We start from the raw sequence: 16,301 nt of genomic DNA on the forward strand, positions 1-16,301 counted from the left end.
GGGGAGCAGGCAAAGAGAATCACAAAATAGACTAGATCAGAACAATGGAAATACACTGGGAGCTCTAAAAGAACCAGAGGCTGGATCCTAATACTCTGGAACTTGAACAGTGCTCAGAGACTTCCTTTATAGGCAGGAAATTCAAACTTGGTTTCAAATCTGACAACACATTTGCTCACACCTGTGTCTTTAAGGAGAGGGGAGAGTGGCATGTGTGCCCCTATGGGAATGCCTGCCCCCAGGAGAGAGAGAGACGGAACCTGCCACACAGCAGCCTGGAGATAGGAGATGCCGGGCAACCCCTCAGCAACTGCCAGCGGGACTGGAGCCAAAGCCGCCTGCATTGCGGCCAGGGAGGTCTACCATGAAAGTTGCAATGTTAGAGTGACTCAGAGGCTATGCCAGAGTGCAAAGTGTCAATAATCAGATGTCATGACATTCTGCATGTGTTAATTTATTGTTACAGGTGGGAAGCCAATAGGATTTGGAAGAAAGTTAGCTTGTCAAGGTATTCACTTTCTGTAGACATCCTGATGCTGAAGCGTTGGCCTGTTATATCATTTGATCGCTTTGATTAACCACCAGCTTGTCACTATAAACAGTAATTAGATCCAATTTCAGGGAACACAGAGTCTGTTTTCTAAAGATGGAACACAAATATTGGCATAAACAGTCTGAGGAAGCGGGCAGTTTGCCCATGAAACACGTTACAGAAGTTTATGTGCACTTTACTCTGATAAGCTAATGTGAACTGATGTCCGCCTATCCGTGTTATGATGTGATGAACTCACAATAAATTTTGGATTAAAGAAGTGATTGGGAGTTTTTAATTGTTAGGACCAGGGCCATAAAGAATCACTATTACCAAGTTAAAGCCTGTGATCTCATTGAACTTTCCAACTGCCTGCAACAGGTAACTAAGGATAATTTATGATGCGTGTTTCCAGTACAAATCCACTCAGTACTGGGTCAACTCAATACGTAAATAAATAATGTTATTTAAAGAAATCATAAGCACTGTTGCTATTTTACACTTTTAATATACTTGATAGTTTATAATGTGATATACTTGGACCATGAATGTTTACTGCATAAACCATTTAATTTTTTTATTGTTCATCTTACCAGTTTTGATAATTTTTATGTTATACTGTACTGTGCAATGCATTAATTATGCAATTAAAAAAAAGTTTGGTTTATTTACCCAACACGCGTAACCACTATTTATTTAGGCCCTAGCTCTCGCCTAATGTTATGAGTAGTATATAATTCTAAATCAGAGCTACTAATTATAAAGAAAAAAAGACAGACACTTGTACAGAGAAAACTAAATAAAAAAACAATACCTTGAACTGCATCATGTAACCAGGTTGTATAATAAGCTCCCTAGAGGACAATATATTGTGTGTCTTGTCCTTCTTCTTATTCGGCCAGTAGAGGTGAAAGGAGGGGTTACCACAGAAACCTGCTGTCCTTACAGCATTGGGGTAAAAACTCCAGTGCTCATCATGAGACGTACCTTCTAAGAAGAGAGGAAATGTTAATTGCTGTTCAATAAATCACTTTACACTGAGTTGACTTTGTCACACAATGCAATTGGTCATCACCAACTAATGTGGCATTGAACTATCTTGACCTCTCACTTGGCCCCTCATACTGCAGGATGTTTTACCAATTAAAAATGAAGAAAGTGAAACATTTCCGATATTTAGGTATCACATATTTATCAATAGCGCAGTAATGACTATTCACAGATAGCTGAGTGCTGTTGTGTAAAAGGAAAACACAACAGAATGATATAGTGAATAATTTGCATAAGATCATCACTTTGCACAAATACTGTTATTCCATAAACTGGCCAACAGCAGCAGCTCCAGAGGTGGGGCTGGGCTGCAGTATAGTCCAAAATTCAAATAGGGGAGCCACACCAACTGCCACCCCAAATGCTGGTAAACATCACCGTCCAGGGCTAACTGGCAGTTGGTGTGGATCCCTACTTGAATCTAAAGGCCCATACACACTTGACGATAAAATGAGCGACGTCGTTCATTTCAGCCCTCATCAACGACATCGCTCATTATATCGTCAAGTGTGTATGCATCCGACGACCACCGATGCGCGGCCCCGCGGGACGTTAACGACCCTCGCTTATCTGTGGAGCATGTATGCTCAATTTCCACTATGGTCGTTACCGACCAGAGACGTCGTTGAATGTGTATGGTGTGAACGACCAACGACCAAGCCACTGTTCACCAGCCCTGTTCCCAGCTCATTATTTTAATAAACTGTTCAGCTTGGATGCTTCAACGATGAATGGTCTTTGGTCGTTGGTCTTTGGTCGTTGGTCTTTGGTTGTTGGTAGTGTGTATGCTCATGTCGTTTGCTCAGCTGTTCAAGGGAAGTTCAAGGGAAGTTGTTAACGACGGTCGTTAACGACGTGTGCATCGTCAAGTGTGTATGGGCCTTTAGACTGTGCAGCAGCCCCACCCCTGGAGCCACAACTGCTGGCAAATATGGTCTAATTAACCAGAGAAAAAATAAACAAATTTAAAGATGTTCTTAAGACACAATCTACACAGCAGTCACTTGTACACAGTATATAGAGAACCACTAAAAAACCTGCTAAAAAATAATAATAAATAAAATAAAAAAAAACCTTTCACGTATACAAGAGAAGCACATCAGTAGTGCTCCAACACCACTCCAAATATTGGCCGGGATGTAATGGGAGCGGATAACGGCAAAATGTCCGATGTTTCTTCTCAAATGTTGTTAGTAGCTTTCAACATAAAAAAGATACCAAAACATAGCATAGATCTATAATATAAAATGTCCACCATAGTGTCAGCAGGGTAACTCGGTGAGGAAAAGGAGCCCAACCAGGGTGCACACCGCACAGGATGGATACAGAAAACAGGTACTTGTGAAAGATCTGTATTTGGAGAATCTGTTTTTTAGAAATTTCTTTTGAAGTCCCATTGGAACACTACTGTAGCACCGCTCTTTCTTAATTAACCAGAGATGTATGCTACAATATTCATTTTGTGGTCAGTTACAAACATACCATCATCAAACGTGTCTACAAGCTGGCTGGGGTTGATCTCAGCTCCTCCTATTAATAGATTATCCAGGGCCCACTGAGAACGATCTGGGCCTGGGACCACATAACCGTTGTTGATGGTAAAGGGCTGCCACCAACGCAGACGTGTTGTGTTGGTCTGGGCATGCTCTGGAAGAAGTATGTAGTCATATCGCACTGTCATGTATTTCTGGTAATCCATCTCGTGAAGCAAGGTCCAAGAGATACCTGAGACAAGAAGGATAAACATCTAAAATATTTCTCAGTTTATTTCTTTGTAAACTGCACAAAGAATGGTAAATAATATTAAATGCTTGAATTTAGTCAGAGCATACCAGAAGTCTATACAACCAAAACAGTTTTAGTGAAATATAATGAATAAGGACATTAGGGACATATCTGGAAAGCTCCGGTACACAACATTATTTTTATGCAACGTCTTAGGAATTACTATTGCCCTGTGCTGACCACAGCACCAAGTGCATGATGTCATGTGTGAGGGGTGGGGCACCCATCGCCGATAACCCCAGAACTGCACAGGGGCTTGTTTGGCACTGCAGTATGAATTTATGGAGTGTTCAAAGAATGCCTTGGTGGTGGCTGCACCAGTGATTCTGGCTTTGAGCTTGAACATCCCTAGTTACTGCCCTTGTTTTGGCATAGGAAACATTTGTAATATAAAACTGCTAAAGGCAAATATTATAACAAGAACTTTAAATTATATTTAGTATCAAATGCATTTTATGCATTCTACAACCCCCCTCCCCCAATATTTTGTGTCAAGAAAAAAAATTGTAAAACAACATTTCTCTTTGTATACTGTACGTCAAAAATAGACAACTTACCACCATCAGTTGAATAATCTAACAGGACTCCTTCTTTCCTGCATGTAGGTTTACGGCAAGATGTTATATTTTCACTTCCAATCCTTGCCCAGTATTGAACAAACCTGTGAGAAAAATGATTTGTAATCTAATTACTTGCTAACGGTACATTTGTAAATGTATGTGTTTTATTTTTAAAGAAAAATATAATTTTTTTTGTTAGGATATAGTGCGCTCTGTACCTGTCTCCTTCTGTGTACCAGTCTATGGGTGCATCCCCTAGTGTTAGACCTCTAGTGCCAGGAGTCACTGGGAGGCGGAGTTATATGATGTAAGTTACTGTTTCTCCATCTCAGAGAGAGTAAGGAGAGTGTGACACACACAGAGACTGAGAGTCCTGGTGTGCAAGTGTGCAGAGATGAGACTGGGAGCAGATCTACAGAGACTCACAGTGTACCAGTGCATACATCATCTTCTCTACAGTGGGAGTCAGGCTGCATGGCTTTGCAGTCCTCCATGCTTTACCACCACAGACATCTCCTGATAAGTACTGCTACCTAATGCTGTTACCTTGTGTGATATATGGGCTCCTGATTACCGATATCAGTGTTACATCCGAGTCACCTGTGTACACTAAATAAACCTGCAATACTGTTTAAGTCACTAAGGAGTCTATTTACTAATCCTTGGATGGAGATAAAGTCGCTGGAGATGAGGTACCAGCCAATCGGCTCCTAACTGTCATTTTTCAAACACAGCCTGTGGCGTGGCAGTTATGAGCCGATTGATTGGTACCTTATCTCCAGCGACTTTATCTCCATCCAAGGATTAGTAAATAGACCCCTTTGTGTGTGGACTGACGTCACTGCACCAGGTAGCCCAGAACAATCTGCCAACATTTTTGTGGAACACAATTTCAACGTAACACTTTGTAAAGTGAGTAAAAGTCTTTTGCAACACCTGCAGGCTATGACAAAGTGCGGCACATTGGAAAACTAAATACCTTTGTATAAATGTAAGTGTAAGATATTTGGCCTTGTTTTGCATTGAATATTATTTCCATTCTAAATTCCACCAGTAAAATTGCTCAGCGCCTGTGAAGACCCAGCACTTAGTTAATACACCCTATCATAGAGAATCCACATCATGCAGTGAGACACAAGATAATACAATAACAATGTGACCTACTTTGCCCCTCTTAGATCTAGGTCCTGGGTGACTGTTTGACGTACTGTAGATGACCCAAAATAAAGGGCAGTATCCTCAGCCAAGATGCCACAGTCAGTACATGTTTTCCCTCCTTCCATAGATAGCCAGAAGTCTGGTTTTAATTCATCACTATCAAAGCGCTCTTTCAGGAAGGTCTGTCAAACAACACATTCATTTTACCACATACAGAAATAATAAGTAAAATGAGACCACAAGTGATTGTAGAAAGTACATATATATGCCTAGTGATGTAATCACGTCAGTATTTAATAAGATTAAGACAGCATAAGCCAGTGATGGGCAATGTGATACACTTTAAGGGCCTCCAGCCTTAAGAAAGGACTGAATGTTTTTGTTGTTTCTTCAGTAAGAACAACCCCAAAATAACCGCAGTACACCCAAATCACTCCAAAAAATGCCCCTCGCCCACTCAGACATATGGGTGCTCTTGTTCTGTCATATTCTTTGCATTACGATAAAGGAGAGAATAAGACAGACCATTGACAAAAAGGCCAACAGTGATGTGAGCCTATTGGTTTATGCAACTATTCAACTAATGACTTCCTTGATGGCTCCTGAAACCTACCAAAACTCACTGTCTATGAATATTATAATGTATGCAATTACCCCTGTATATAGATTACTCACCTTTAATGGATGTGTCAGATAACAGTTCGGGCCAGAGTATCCTGGATCACAGATACATTGCTCCTTCAAACAATCTCCATGGCCATTACAGTTGTCCAAGCAGCCAGGTCCGATGTAGAAATTGTCAATTGCCCATTGCATATCTGAATATTTTTGGTAAAACCGAAACCTGATAGGGCTATATAGAATGATATGCAACACGTTACAGAAGAGACCAACCTTACAGATAACAATAGTCTGCATCATGATTTTTGATCATTTAATTACTTATTGGTGCTACCACTGTCCTAAATACTAATTAAGATTTAAGTCTGAATATTTTCTATAAAACAACTGGGTGCTTAGAAGGAGCTGCGAAAGTTCTGGATCCCAAAGATCCTCCTCTAAAATTCACATGTAGCACTTCCACCCTATTGATTCTTACACTGGCATGCAAGAAGTGGAGGCAGTATCCTTATTCCTCACAGTAACAGTGTGGTACTTGCTGTATGCCACAGTCCCAACGTAACACTGACATGGAGAATTAGCAGCCAGTAGATTCACAAGTAAGCTGCTGGCTGCTTCACCTTCCTATCAGCAGATGGGACTTGGTATGTGGGCAACGCTGAGCATTGCAAACACTGGGTGTGAGACACAACAGTATGTCATTTGGCGCCCTACACAACTGCCTAGGTTAATCTAATGATAATGCTGGCACTGGTGCGTGTTTAATATTCAGAGCTTAACTACACAAATGTGATGTGAGAATGGACTGCGTGAAGACATGTTTTAGTAAAGCACTTGGGTACACACTATATGATTTTCATCCATGAAAAAAGGAGATTTATGGTAGACTTACCATTCTTAAATCTCTTTCTGCAAAGTACATTGAGTTCCACAGGGAAACATTAGGTGTAGAGTGGTTCTTGATCGAGAGAGGCACCAGCAGGCTAAAGCTTTAGGCTGTCCCAGGATGCATTGTGGGGCCTCCTCTATAACCCCACCTCCAGGCACTGTGAGCTCAGTTATGTTAACCAGTCCAATGCAGGAGCAGGCAAAAGAGAAGGCAGATGTTAGTCACATAGAACCACATTCTCACAACAGGAGAAGGGACCAGCGGCTAATGCCATACAAACCCATAGAAGGTAGATGCGTCAGAGCGGGTGCCCTGGGGAACCCAATGTACTTCGCAGAAAGAGATTTAACAATGGTAAGTCTACCATAAATCTCCTTTTCTGCAGCAGGGTACATTGGTTTCCACAGGGAAACATTGGCTGATGTCCTACAGTAGTTACTCAAGGGAGGGGAGGAGCCTTAGCGGGTATGAGAATCCGGTGTCCAAAGGAAGCAGCCTGGGAGGCGGAAGTATCAAAGGCATAGAACCTAATGAACGTGTTCACTGAGGACCATGTAGCCACCTTGCACAAATGTTCAGTGGACACGCCACGGCAGGCCGCTCGAGAGGGTCCAGCAGACCGAGTAGAATCGGCAATAATAGCAGCAGGAACTGGGAGTCCAGCCTGTGCTTAAGCTTGTGCATTCAACATTCTAATCCATCTGGCCAGGGATTGCTTATTGGCAGGCCAGCCACGTTTGTGAAAACCAAACAGTACAAAAAGGGAATCTGACCTCCAGATAGAGGCATTCCTCTCCACGTATATATACAGAGAGCCGGTATCACATCCAAAGACCGCTTTTTGGAGGACAAACCAGAAGAGATGAAGGTTGGAACCACAATCTCTTGGTTTAGGTGAAAAGATGACACCACCTTAGGTAAATAACCAGGGCGAGTTCTAAGAACTGCCCGGTCATGGTGAAATAACAGTAAGGTTTGACGACAGGACAAGGCACCTAGGTCTGACACCCTCCTAGCAGAAGCAATAGCCAGTAGGAACAGGACCTTGACCGTGAGCTATTTAAGGTCCACAGACTCAAGAGGTTCAAATGGAGACTCTTGCAGGGCATTCAGGACAACAGACACAGGGGGGACATAGGGAGGCTGAATCCGTAAAACACCCTGTGTGAAAGTATGAACGTCAGGAATAGATGCAATTTTTATCTGAAACCACACCGACAAGGCAGATATATGAACCTTGAGGGAGGCCAGACGAAAGCCGAAGTCTAGGCCTTGTTGCAGAAAAGCCAGAAGTCTGCAAGTTCCGAATTTGTATGCATCGTAATTCTTAGCAGCACACCAGGTGAAGTAAGAATTCCAGACCCTGTAATATATCCGTGCAAATGCCGGTTTTCGAGCCTTTAGCATAGTTTGGATAACCGCCTCGGAGAATCCTTTGGCCCTCAGGAATGATGCTTCAAGAGCCAAGCCGTCAAAGCCAGTCTGGCCAGGTCCAGGTAGACACAAGGGCCCTGAACGAGGAGGTGTGGGTGTTGAGGGAGTAGAAGAGGACACTCTATAGATAGACCCTGCAGGTGTGCGAACCAATGCCGTCTGGGCCACACTGGAGCGACTAGAAGTAGTATTCCTCCTTCTTGTTTGAACTTCCATGGTACCCTGGGCAGGAGTGACACTGGAGGGAACACATAGGGCAGCTGAAAGTTCCATGGAATTGCCAGTGCGTCCACGAATGCTGCTTGAGGATCCCTGGTTCTTGATCCGAAGACCAGAACTTTGTGATTGTGTTGAGACGCCATCAGGTCTACATCTGGTAGGTCCCATTTGTCCACTAGGAGTTGAAAGACTTCCTGATGAAGACTCCACTCTCTGGCATGCACATCCTGACGATTGAGGAAATCCACTTCCCAGTTGAGGACTCCCGGAATAAACACTGCCGATATTGCTGGCAGATGGCGTTCTGCCCAACAAAGGATTTTTGACACTTCCATCATTGCCATGCGGCTTCGAGTGCCTCCTTGATGGTTTATGTATGCCACCATGATGGCGTTGTCTGACCGTACTTGAACATGCCTGTTCTTTAACAGAGGCAGGGTGAGAAACAAAGCATTGAACACTGCCCGCAATTCCAGAATGTTTATCGGGAGGAGTGATTCCTCCTGGTCCACCGACCCTGGAAAGAGTGTTGCTCCAACACCGTGCCCCAGCCCCTCAGACTGGCATCCGTAGTCAATAAGACCCATTTGGGGATCCAGAAGGTACGGCCCCTGTTGAACTGCTGGTCCTGTAGCCACCAGGTCAGCGATAGACGAACCTCCGGAGTCAAGGCGATCACGTGAGACCTGATTCGATGAGGTAGGCCATCCCACTTGGAAAGGATTAACCTCTGCAGAGGGCGGGAATGAAATTGAGCGTACTCTACCATGTCGAAAGCCGACACCATCAGGCCTAGTACTTGCATCACCGAGTGTATCAACACTCTTGGGAGAGTGCGGAAGTATCTTATCCTGTCCTGAAGCTTCAGGACCTTCTCTGGAGACAGAAACAGCCATTGACTGTGTGTGCCCAGCATTGCCCCCAAGTGCACCATGCTCCGAGCAGGGACCAGCGAGGACTTCTTCCAGTTGATGAGCCATCCATGGGCTTGTAGGAAGTTTACCGTCAGTTGCAGATGACTGAGGAGGACATCGTGGGAGTTTGCCAGGATCAGCAAGTCGTCCAGATATGGCAGGATCCTTACTCCCTGGCGACGGAGATGAGCCGTCATCATGGCCATAACCTTGGTGAAGATCCGAGCGGCCATGGCCTGTCCAAACAGCAGAGCCTGGAAATGATAGTGAAGGTTGCCAATAGCAAACTGCAGATATTGCTGATGCGATATGGCAATAGGTATATGCAGGTAAGCATCTTGTATATCCAGGGATACCATATAATCTCCGGGTTCCATGGCCAGTACAACTGAGCGCAGTGTTTCCATACGGAATTTGGATACTCTCACAAACTTGTTCAGTGATTTGAGGTTGAGTATAGGCCGGAAAGACCCGTTGGGTTTTGGTACTAGAAACAGGGTCAAGTAGTATCCTCTGCCTCTCTGGGATAGAGGTACCGGCAGCACCACTCCTGTATCCAGAAGGGAACTCACAACCATTTGTAGAGCTTGCGCCTGTAACGGATCCGAAGGGATAACCATTGGCTTGTCCCATCATGCAGCAGGCTTGTGGTGTTTAGAAGCAGGCTGACGGGATGCCCAGGACTGTTTAGCCTTGGGCTTTGTGGTTTTGGAAGCACGCGATTGTCTCAGGTATGCCTGACCTTTTGCTTTCCCTAGAGGCCGAAAGGAGCAAAAAGTGGTACCTTTTGCCTTCTGTGCAGAAGGAGTAGTGATAGGTAGAAAGGCAGTCTTAGCAACCGCCAAGTCAGCCAAAATTTGATTGAGGTCTTCCCCAAACAGGATGTCTCCCTTAAAAGGGAGTACCTCCAAGGTCTTTTTGGAGTCCAGGTCCAACTTCCATGACCTCAACCACAGAATACGGCGAGCCAGGATGGATGTAGTCGATGCCTTGGCCGCCAACACACCTGCCTCAGAGGATGAATGTAATAGGCGGCAGTGGTCACGTGAGACAGGCACTGTCTGGCAATGTCAGATATATCCTGAGGCAGCTCTTCCTCTAATGCCTGAACCCATGCTTCAATAACTTTTTGCATCCCAAGAGGCTGCTATAGTTGGTCTATGTACAGCTCCTGTAAGGGAGTAAACAGACTTCAGGCATCCTTCCACACGCTTATCTGTCGGTTCCTTCAGTGAGGTGACAGTGGTGACAGGCAGAGTAGACAACACCACTAGACGGGTGACATGGGAATCCACCGGTGGTGAATTTTCCCACTCGTTACACAACTCTGTAGGGAGAGGATAGTGAACTACCATCCTTTTAGACAGGGAGAATTTAATTCCTGGAAAAGACCAGGTTCTTGTCGTATGTCCACTAGATGATCAGAAGTATTAAGTTTTAGCTACCTTCTGACGTTCAAACCTATCAGGTTTCTTAGACACCGTAGCGGAATCCTCGTCATCATTAGTGCTTGGTGGGATCTGCTTAATAGCAACCACTAAGTTAGGGACATCAACCCGAATAGTGGACTCCTCGTCAGAAGCAGCTGTTTCAGTGTCTGACGGGACAGTATACTCCCCATCCTCATCAGAAGAATCTCTGAGAGATTAGTGGATTGTGAGGAGGAAGTAGCCCGCTTAGATGACCCCGTGACGCGAGAGTGACTTGGGGCAGTTTTATGTCTAACCAAGGAGTGACTCCATTGCTGCAACTGGGTAGACAAATTATCCGCCCGAGACAGATTTACCATAGGGACAATAAGTGTAATTGCACAGGAGGTCCTATAGGGGGCATAAGGTGTGTCACAAGCGTATTGAGCATAGTTGAGAACGCCGCCCAAGGAGGCTCCTGATTGGTCACAGGAGCCGCGGACTGACTGGGAGATGTATGGCACATAGTACACAGACCGTCATACAAAACTTCTCCCTCAGGCAAATCCTTGGCGCATGCGCTGCAGGATGCAGGAGCGTCCTCGGACTTCCCGCCCTTTGTGTTAGACATTATTAGTGAATGCAACCGCAGAGCGTATTAGTACGATACAGCCAGACAGAGTACAATACCTGCGAATAAATTCCCTAGTATGTGACCACATACACAGTACACAAACACCAGCGAATAAGTCCGGTATTATGTGACTGAGCCCGCAGTACACAACACCAGCGAATAAATCCAGTACTAGGTGACTGAGTCACAGTAGAGTACACTTTAACACGGCGCTGATGTATAGGCGGGTTTACAAAGGAGACCTTGCCCTGCAGTCCAGGAGACCAGTCGCATCTATTTTAGAAAATGGCGCCCAGTGTCTCAGTCAGGGAGTGAGGGAGAGTGTGAGGCAGCTCCAGGGTGGGAACACCAGCAGTAGATGGCACCCTGGGCCAAGTGAGAGGCTACAGGTCAAGCGCCGGTTCTCCTATGCTGGACTTCACTACCTGATACTATGGAGTCTTATTAAAATGGATATTAGTATATCCTACCTGTACTCCTATGCCCTGGTGGAAATAGTGAGGTCAATGTTCGGTTACAGTGTCCATTCCAGCGTCGCAGTCTGTCTCCCTAGACTGTGACAGGAACGCGATTTAGTGGCGGGTCCCACCTGGGGGACCCTCTTACCTCCTCCCCATAGCAGCCACGCGAACCAGGAGAGCGTCTGCGACTGTGTGCCTAGAGCCGGAGCGTCTCCACAGCAAGTACCCGGGAACAGGCCGCGGAAGTATGCGACGCCGCTTGACAACGCTGACAGCCCAGTTTTGAAGACATTTTCTGTCAGAAAAAGCTTTTTCAGGGCTGCCCAGTGCAGCCCTCCTGTTAGTGACTGCTTCTACAGGCACCAACTCAAAACTGAGATCACAGTGCCTGGAGGCGGGGTTATAGAGGAGGCCCCACAATGCATCCTGGGACAGCCTAAAGCTTTAGCCTGTTGGTGCCTCTCTGGATCAAGATCCACTCTACACCCGATGTTTCCCTGTGGAAACCAATGTACCCTGCTGCAGAAATAAAGAGTTCCCTTCAAATTTACCCAGCTGCAGAATGAACGACATAGTGCATACACGGTGAACGATATAGGTAATGATATCGGTCAGTGCGGTCACCCCTCACAGCCCCGAACATGCAGTCTTTAACGATATATCCTAAATTTGGCTGCATGTTCACTTGATAAAGACTGACAATAACGACCTGCGGGAGTGTGCATCGGTATAGTGTGTACATACTAGGCGATATGCACGATAATGTCGTTATCATGCATATCAATCATCGAACTTGCCTAGTGTGTACGCACCTTTCCAGCATTATCCATAATTTTGATCTTATACCAGTACAAACTATTCAATAAAGCAAAAATGGGAATAATCTCATAAGGAACCATCAATAATTTCAGTGCAGTTTTCAGGTCTAATCAGTAGCTGAAAAGTATATTAACAGCGGATATACATGAATAAGCCATTTTAGACATGCTTGGGTGCAAAAAGTTGAGAAACCCTAACATATACTGTACAAATGAAACTGTAGCCACATAACAGAGGCAGTATAAATGTTTAAGATGTGCTTACTTTCCAATGAGATTGTCAGGCAGTGGGTAGAGGACTCGTTTCCATCCTTTAGCTGGAAAGAACACTGATGCTTGGGACACACTTCCAGAACATTTTGGGTCAGCAGGTAAACATTGTGGTACTAAGTAACTCCAGCTCACTCCAAAGTCTGTGGAGTACTGCAAATGTATATGGCTCGGTACAGTCTTCTCAGAGGTCTTACAGCCAACTGCGATCTGTTGTACAAAATGACACAACAATCAGATGTAAAAGTCACTGCTGCTGTGGTGGGGAGATAAAGGGCTATACTGGCTGCCTGATGTACTGTAGCTGAGAGGAAAATAGGGATTAGTGGAGCTGGCAATAAGGTAGTGGAGGGGAAAAGGCATAAAGGGAAATAAGAGGAAGGGGGTGAAGTGTTGATAAGAGGAAGAATGGTCAGAGTAAAGGGAAGGCAGCACATAACTTTCAAAATAGAATGTCAGTATTTTTAATGGCCATAAACCTCAGTTCTGTAAAGTACAGATCAGTGGCAGAACTTTGAGCATACAGTGCTTTAAAGGATTTTGGATGATTTATGTGAGCAGCTCCTATCAATGACATTCATAGAAGGAAGGTTGTAAAATCCATTTATGTGCAATTCAGAACTCACAAAGCAATTTTACACTTCTTATTGACAGTACTAAGTCAACTAACATATATTAGTCCATATATTAATATTATTATATAGAACTGCGATAAATATTGTTTTGCAAATACTAAAATATAAAATCTTTTCCTGTACATTTACCTTGAACTGCATGATCCAGTTTTCTGCAGGTGTTAGGTCATGCGTTACTGTGTACACTTCTCTGCCATCATGGCTGCCACAGATCATCACGCCATCAGGTGACTCACAGAATCTCTCAATGCTGCAGTCATCATGGAAAAGCCAGTGCTCATTCACTTAAAAAAAAAACACATTGAAAGCTTTATAATTCAGAAACTCTTCTTATGAAATTGTATAGTCAGATTATTGTTATTATATTTTGCTTTTATGGCACCACAAAGTGGCTCTGTACAGGCAAATTGCAATCAGACACACAAAGAATATAATTCATTTAAATGGAGCAGTACATGGGGGAAAAAAATCAGTGTGAGATTTCTATACAACTGAGGGACAGAAAAAGCAACAGCAGTCAGAGCTGCGGTGCTCATTGACAGGGGACAAACTTCAGACAAGAGTGATATCACGACTCTCACTGGGATGAAATGAATGCTGACCATACAATTAGGATTAACATAGAACCAGAACAGAGGTGCAAAGTCTAACATATCAGTGGCCTTCACCAGGGAGGGGGTTTAGGCTTCACTGTGCCTAATACACAGGTCAGGCCCTCTGAATGGGTTCCCATCTACAGGCTGGTGGGTATGATGGCAGGCAGTTAGTCTAGTTGCAGTGCTGCGTACTGGAGTGTAGTTGACAGAAACAGGTGAGAAGCAGACTGGAAGTACCAGGGGACAGGCAGAGTTAGGTCAGAAGAATTGTCAAAGTCGGAACCAGGCAGTCACTTGGAGAAGTACCAAGGGAGCGGTCGGACAAGGAAAATCATCAGACGGATCAGAACACAGGTGATTACACTTGGGACTCTAATGGAACAGAGTACAGAATGTGAGCCTAATACTCTGGCACTGAGTATTCCTCAGAGACTTCTTTATATAGGGAGGAGATTTGAATTTTGCACTTAATATGACGTCACATTTTGTCACGCCTATCCCTTTAAATTGTACACAGAGTGGCTTGTGCATTCCTATGACAATGCCTGCTGCTGCCAGGGAAAGGAGCCATCTGCACTGCAGCTGGGTAGAAGGAGTGCCAACCAGCCTCACGGGTGCCAAGCATAGAGGAAACAGAAGGCTGATACAGGTGCCAGAGAGTTGGAAGACTGGTACCTGCCGGCTGCAGCACCACTGCTGCCCAAGAAAAACCAGTGCTGCTGGAACCAGTAAGAAGGAGTCTATCTCCGATGAGCTGTGGCAGGTGAGAATCAAGTGGGAGGAGGGCAGGGTTGGACTGACCCACAGGGGTACAGGGAAAACCCTTGGTGGGCCCCACTGCCTGAAGGCCCACCCACTCCTCTAGGGATCAAGTTTCAAACTGGGCACCTGAATTATATCTATGTTATATTAATCTGCCACAGAACTGTGGTGTATTTTCTAAAGTGCATTGATGTTCTGTCACTAGCAATATTTGCTATATATATTCATTAAAAGGCCCAGACCATGCACTTCCTAATGGTTACCCAAGCCTTTATAGAGGCTAGCCACACACCCCTAGAGGCTGGTCACACCCCTAAGAATGGGCCCCTATAACTGCATCCTCCCAGTGGGCCCATCATCTCCCAGTCTGACACTGGAGGAGGGTACTGTCTGTGAGAGCTTACAGACTAGGGGAGTGGGGGTAAAGTCGGAGGTAAAACTGGAAAGAGATAGTGAAGATTAATAGAGCAGGAGTTAAGACAGTGAGGAAGGCTGGTAGGCTGTTGATCAGGTAGTAGAGTATAGTGGGGGAGTTAGTTCCAGCGGAGGGGAGCAGCACGGGAAAAGTCTTGGATGTACAGTATGAATGAGAGAAAGGGACGAGTGTGGAGAAGAGGTGACAGAGGAAGATCAGAGAGAATGAGTTGATGCACTTTAAAGAAAAACATAGTTGAAACAATGAAAACACTGACACCATGAAAGATATTAAAAATTGCAAGCACCAACTAGAGGCAAAAGAGTGCCCTGATGCTAGTACTAGAGTGCATGACATCACTCACTCACATAATAGTGCAGTCAGTAATATGGTGCCCAGTCGTGCTGGTTTTTAGTCTGCTTTAACATATGTAAATCCATATAAGAAGTAAATGTAATAAATATAATCTAGATGTGTGAGTGGAAAAAGTCTATGATAACTAACATCAATATGATTCTAGTGGTGTTACCTGCAGTTTTGTCTTCACCAAAAAATTCAAACGCTATCCTGCCAGTAGGACCGGCATCAGCCGCTGTGCGCTCATGCTGTAGAAGTGGAGCACTACTGAATGTGTCTAACATCACTGTACTCTGATCCACAGAACCAGATATCAATACATTATCAATGGCCCAATCATTCTGGTCTAATCCATCGTGCTTGGGCTGCCACCAGCGGAATCGAGTCCCCACAGTCTTAGCACTGGGTGGAAGGAGGATATTTACAAAGCTGCAAATATATAACAATAACATTATAGCTTGTACGTGTCATTAAAGAGTCATTTTGCCGTAGTAAAAAAAACTAAAACAATAGAAATACCCAGACCACACCCACATCAACTTAGTTCATTACGGCTCACTAAGCAGAGCATGTACAGTAGCTTGTCTATGCAGTATGCACAGGAAACAATGGGGCATTTGTCAGAAGTGCCAGATGGGCAGTCCGGCCCTGAAGTCAGGGAAAGCCCAGCCTGGTGTGGTTGCAACTGATGCGCCCTCGCCAGGCAGGTGGTTAATACAGCAACATTGGAGGGTTTTCGAGTATGAATTGCCTGTTTAAGGTCCTGCATCTAAACTGGATTA

The 16,301-nt window shown here is 44.6% G+C and overlaps 1 protein-coding gene across 4 annotated transcripts in view; it reads right to left on the reverse strand.

Annotated features, from left to right (window-relative positions):
- The window catches only part of RELN (reelin), an 856,893-nt gene that overhangs the window by 67,017 nt on the left and 773,575 nt on the right, over positions 1-16,301 (reverse strand). For 2 of the 4 annotated variants that reach the window (XM_063927014.1, XM_063927012.1), the window contains exons 50-57: positions 15,692-15,948; positions 13,519-13,673; positions 12,750-12,964; positions 5,761-5,938; positions 5,092-5,267; positions 3,925-4,028; positions 3,065-3,307; positions 1,347-1,519 (exon numbers count right to left, since the gene is read on the reverse strand). In XM_063927014.1, coding sequence (XP_063783084.1) covers positions 1,347-1,519; positions 3,065-3,307; positions 3,925-4,028; positions 5,092-5,267; positions 5,761-5,938; positions 12,750-12,964; positions 13,519-13,673; positions 15,692-15,948 — 1,501 coding nt within the window. Of the gene's footprint in view, positions 1-1,346; positions 1,523-3,064; positions 3,308-3,924; positions 4,029-5,091; positions 5,268-5,760; positions 5,939-12,749; positions 12,965-13,518; positions 13,674-15,691; positions 15,949-16,301 lie in introns of all 4 variants that reach the window. The other 2 variants (XM_063927013.1, XM_063927011.1) reach the window with 1 other exon arrangement.

The sequence above is a fragment of the Pseudophryne corroboree genome, chromosome 6, assembly GCF_028390025.1.
Source record: "Pseudophryne corroboree isolate aPseCor3 chromosome 6, aPseCor3.hap2, whole genome shotgun sequence".
Lineage (NCBI taxonomy): Eukaryota > Metazoa > Chordata > Amphibia > Anura > Myobatrachidae > Pseudophryne > Pseudophryne corroboree.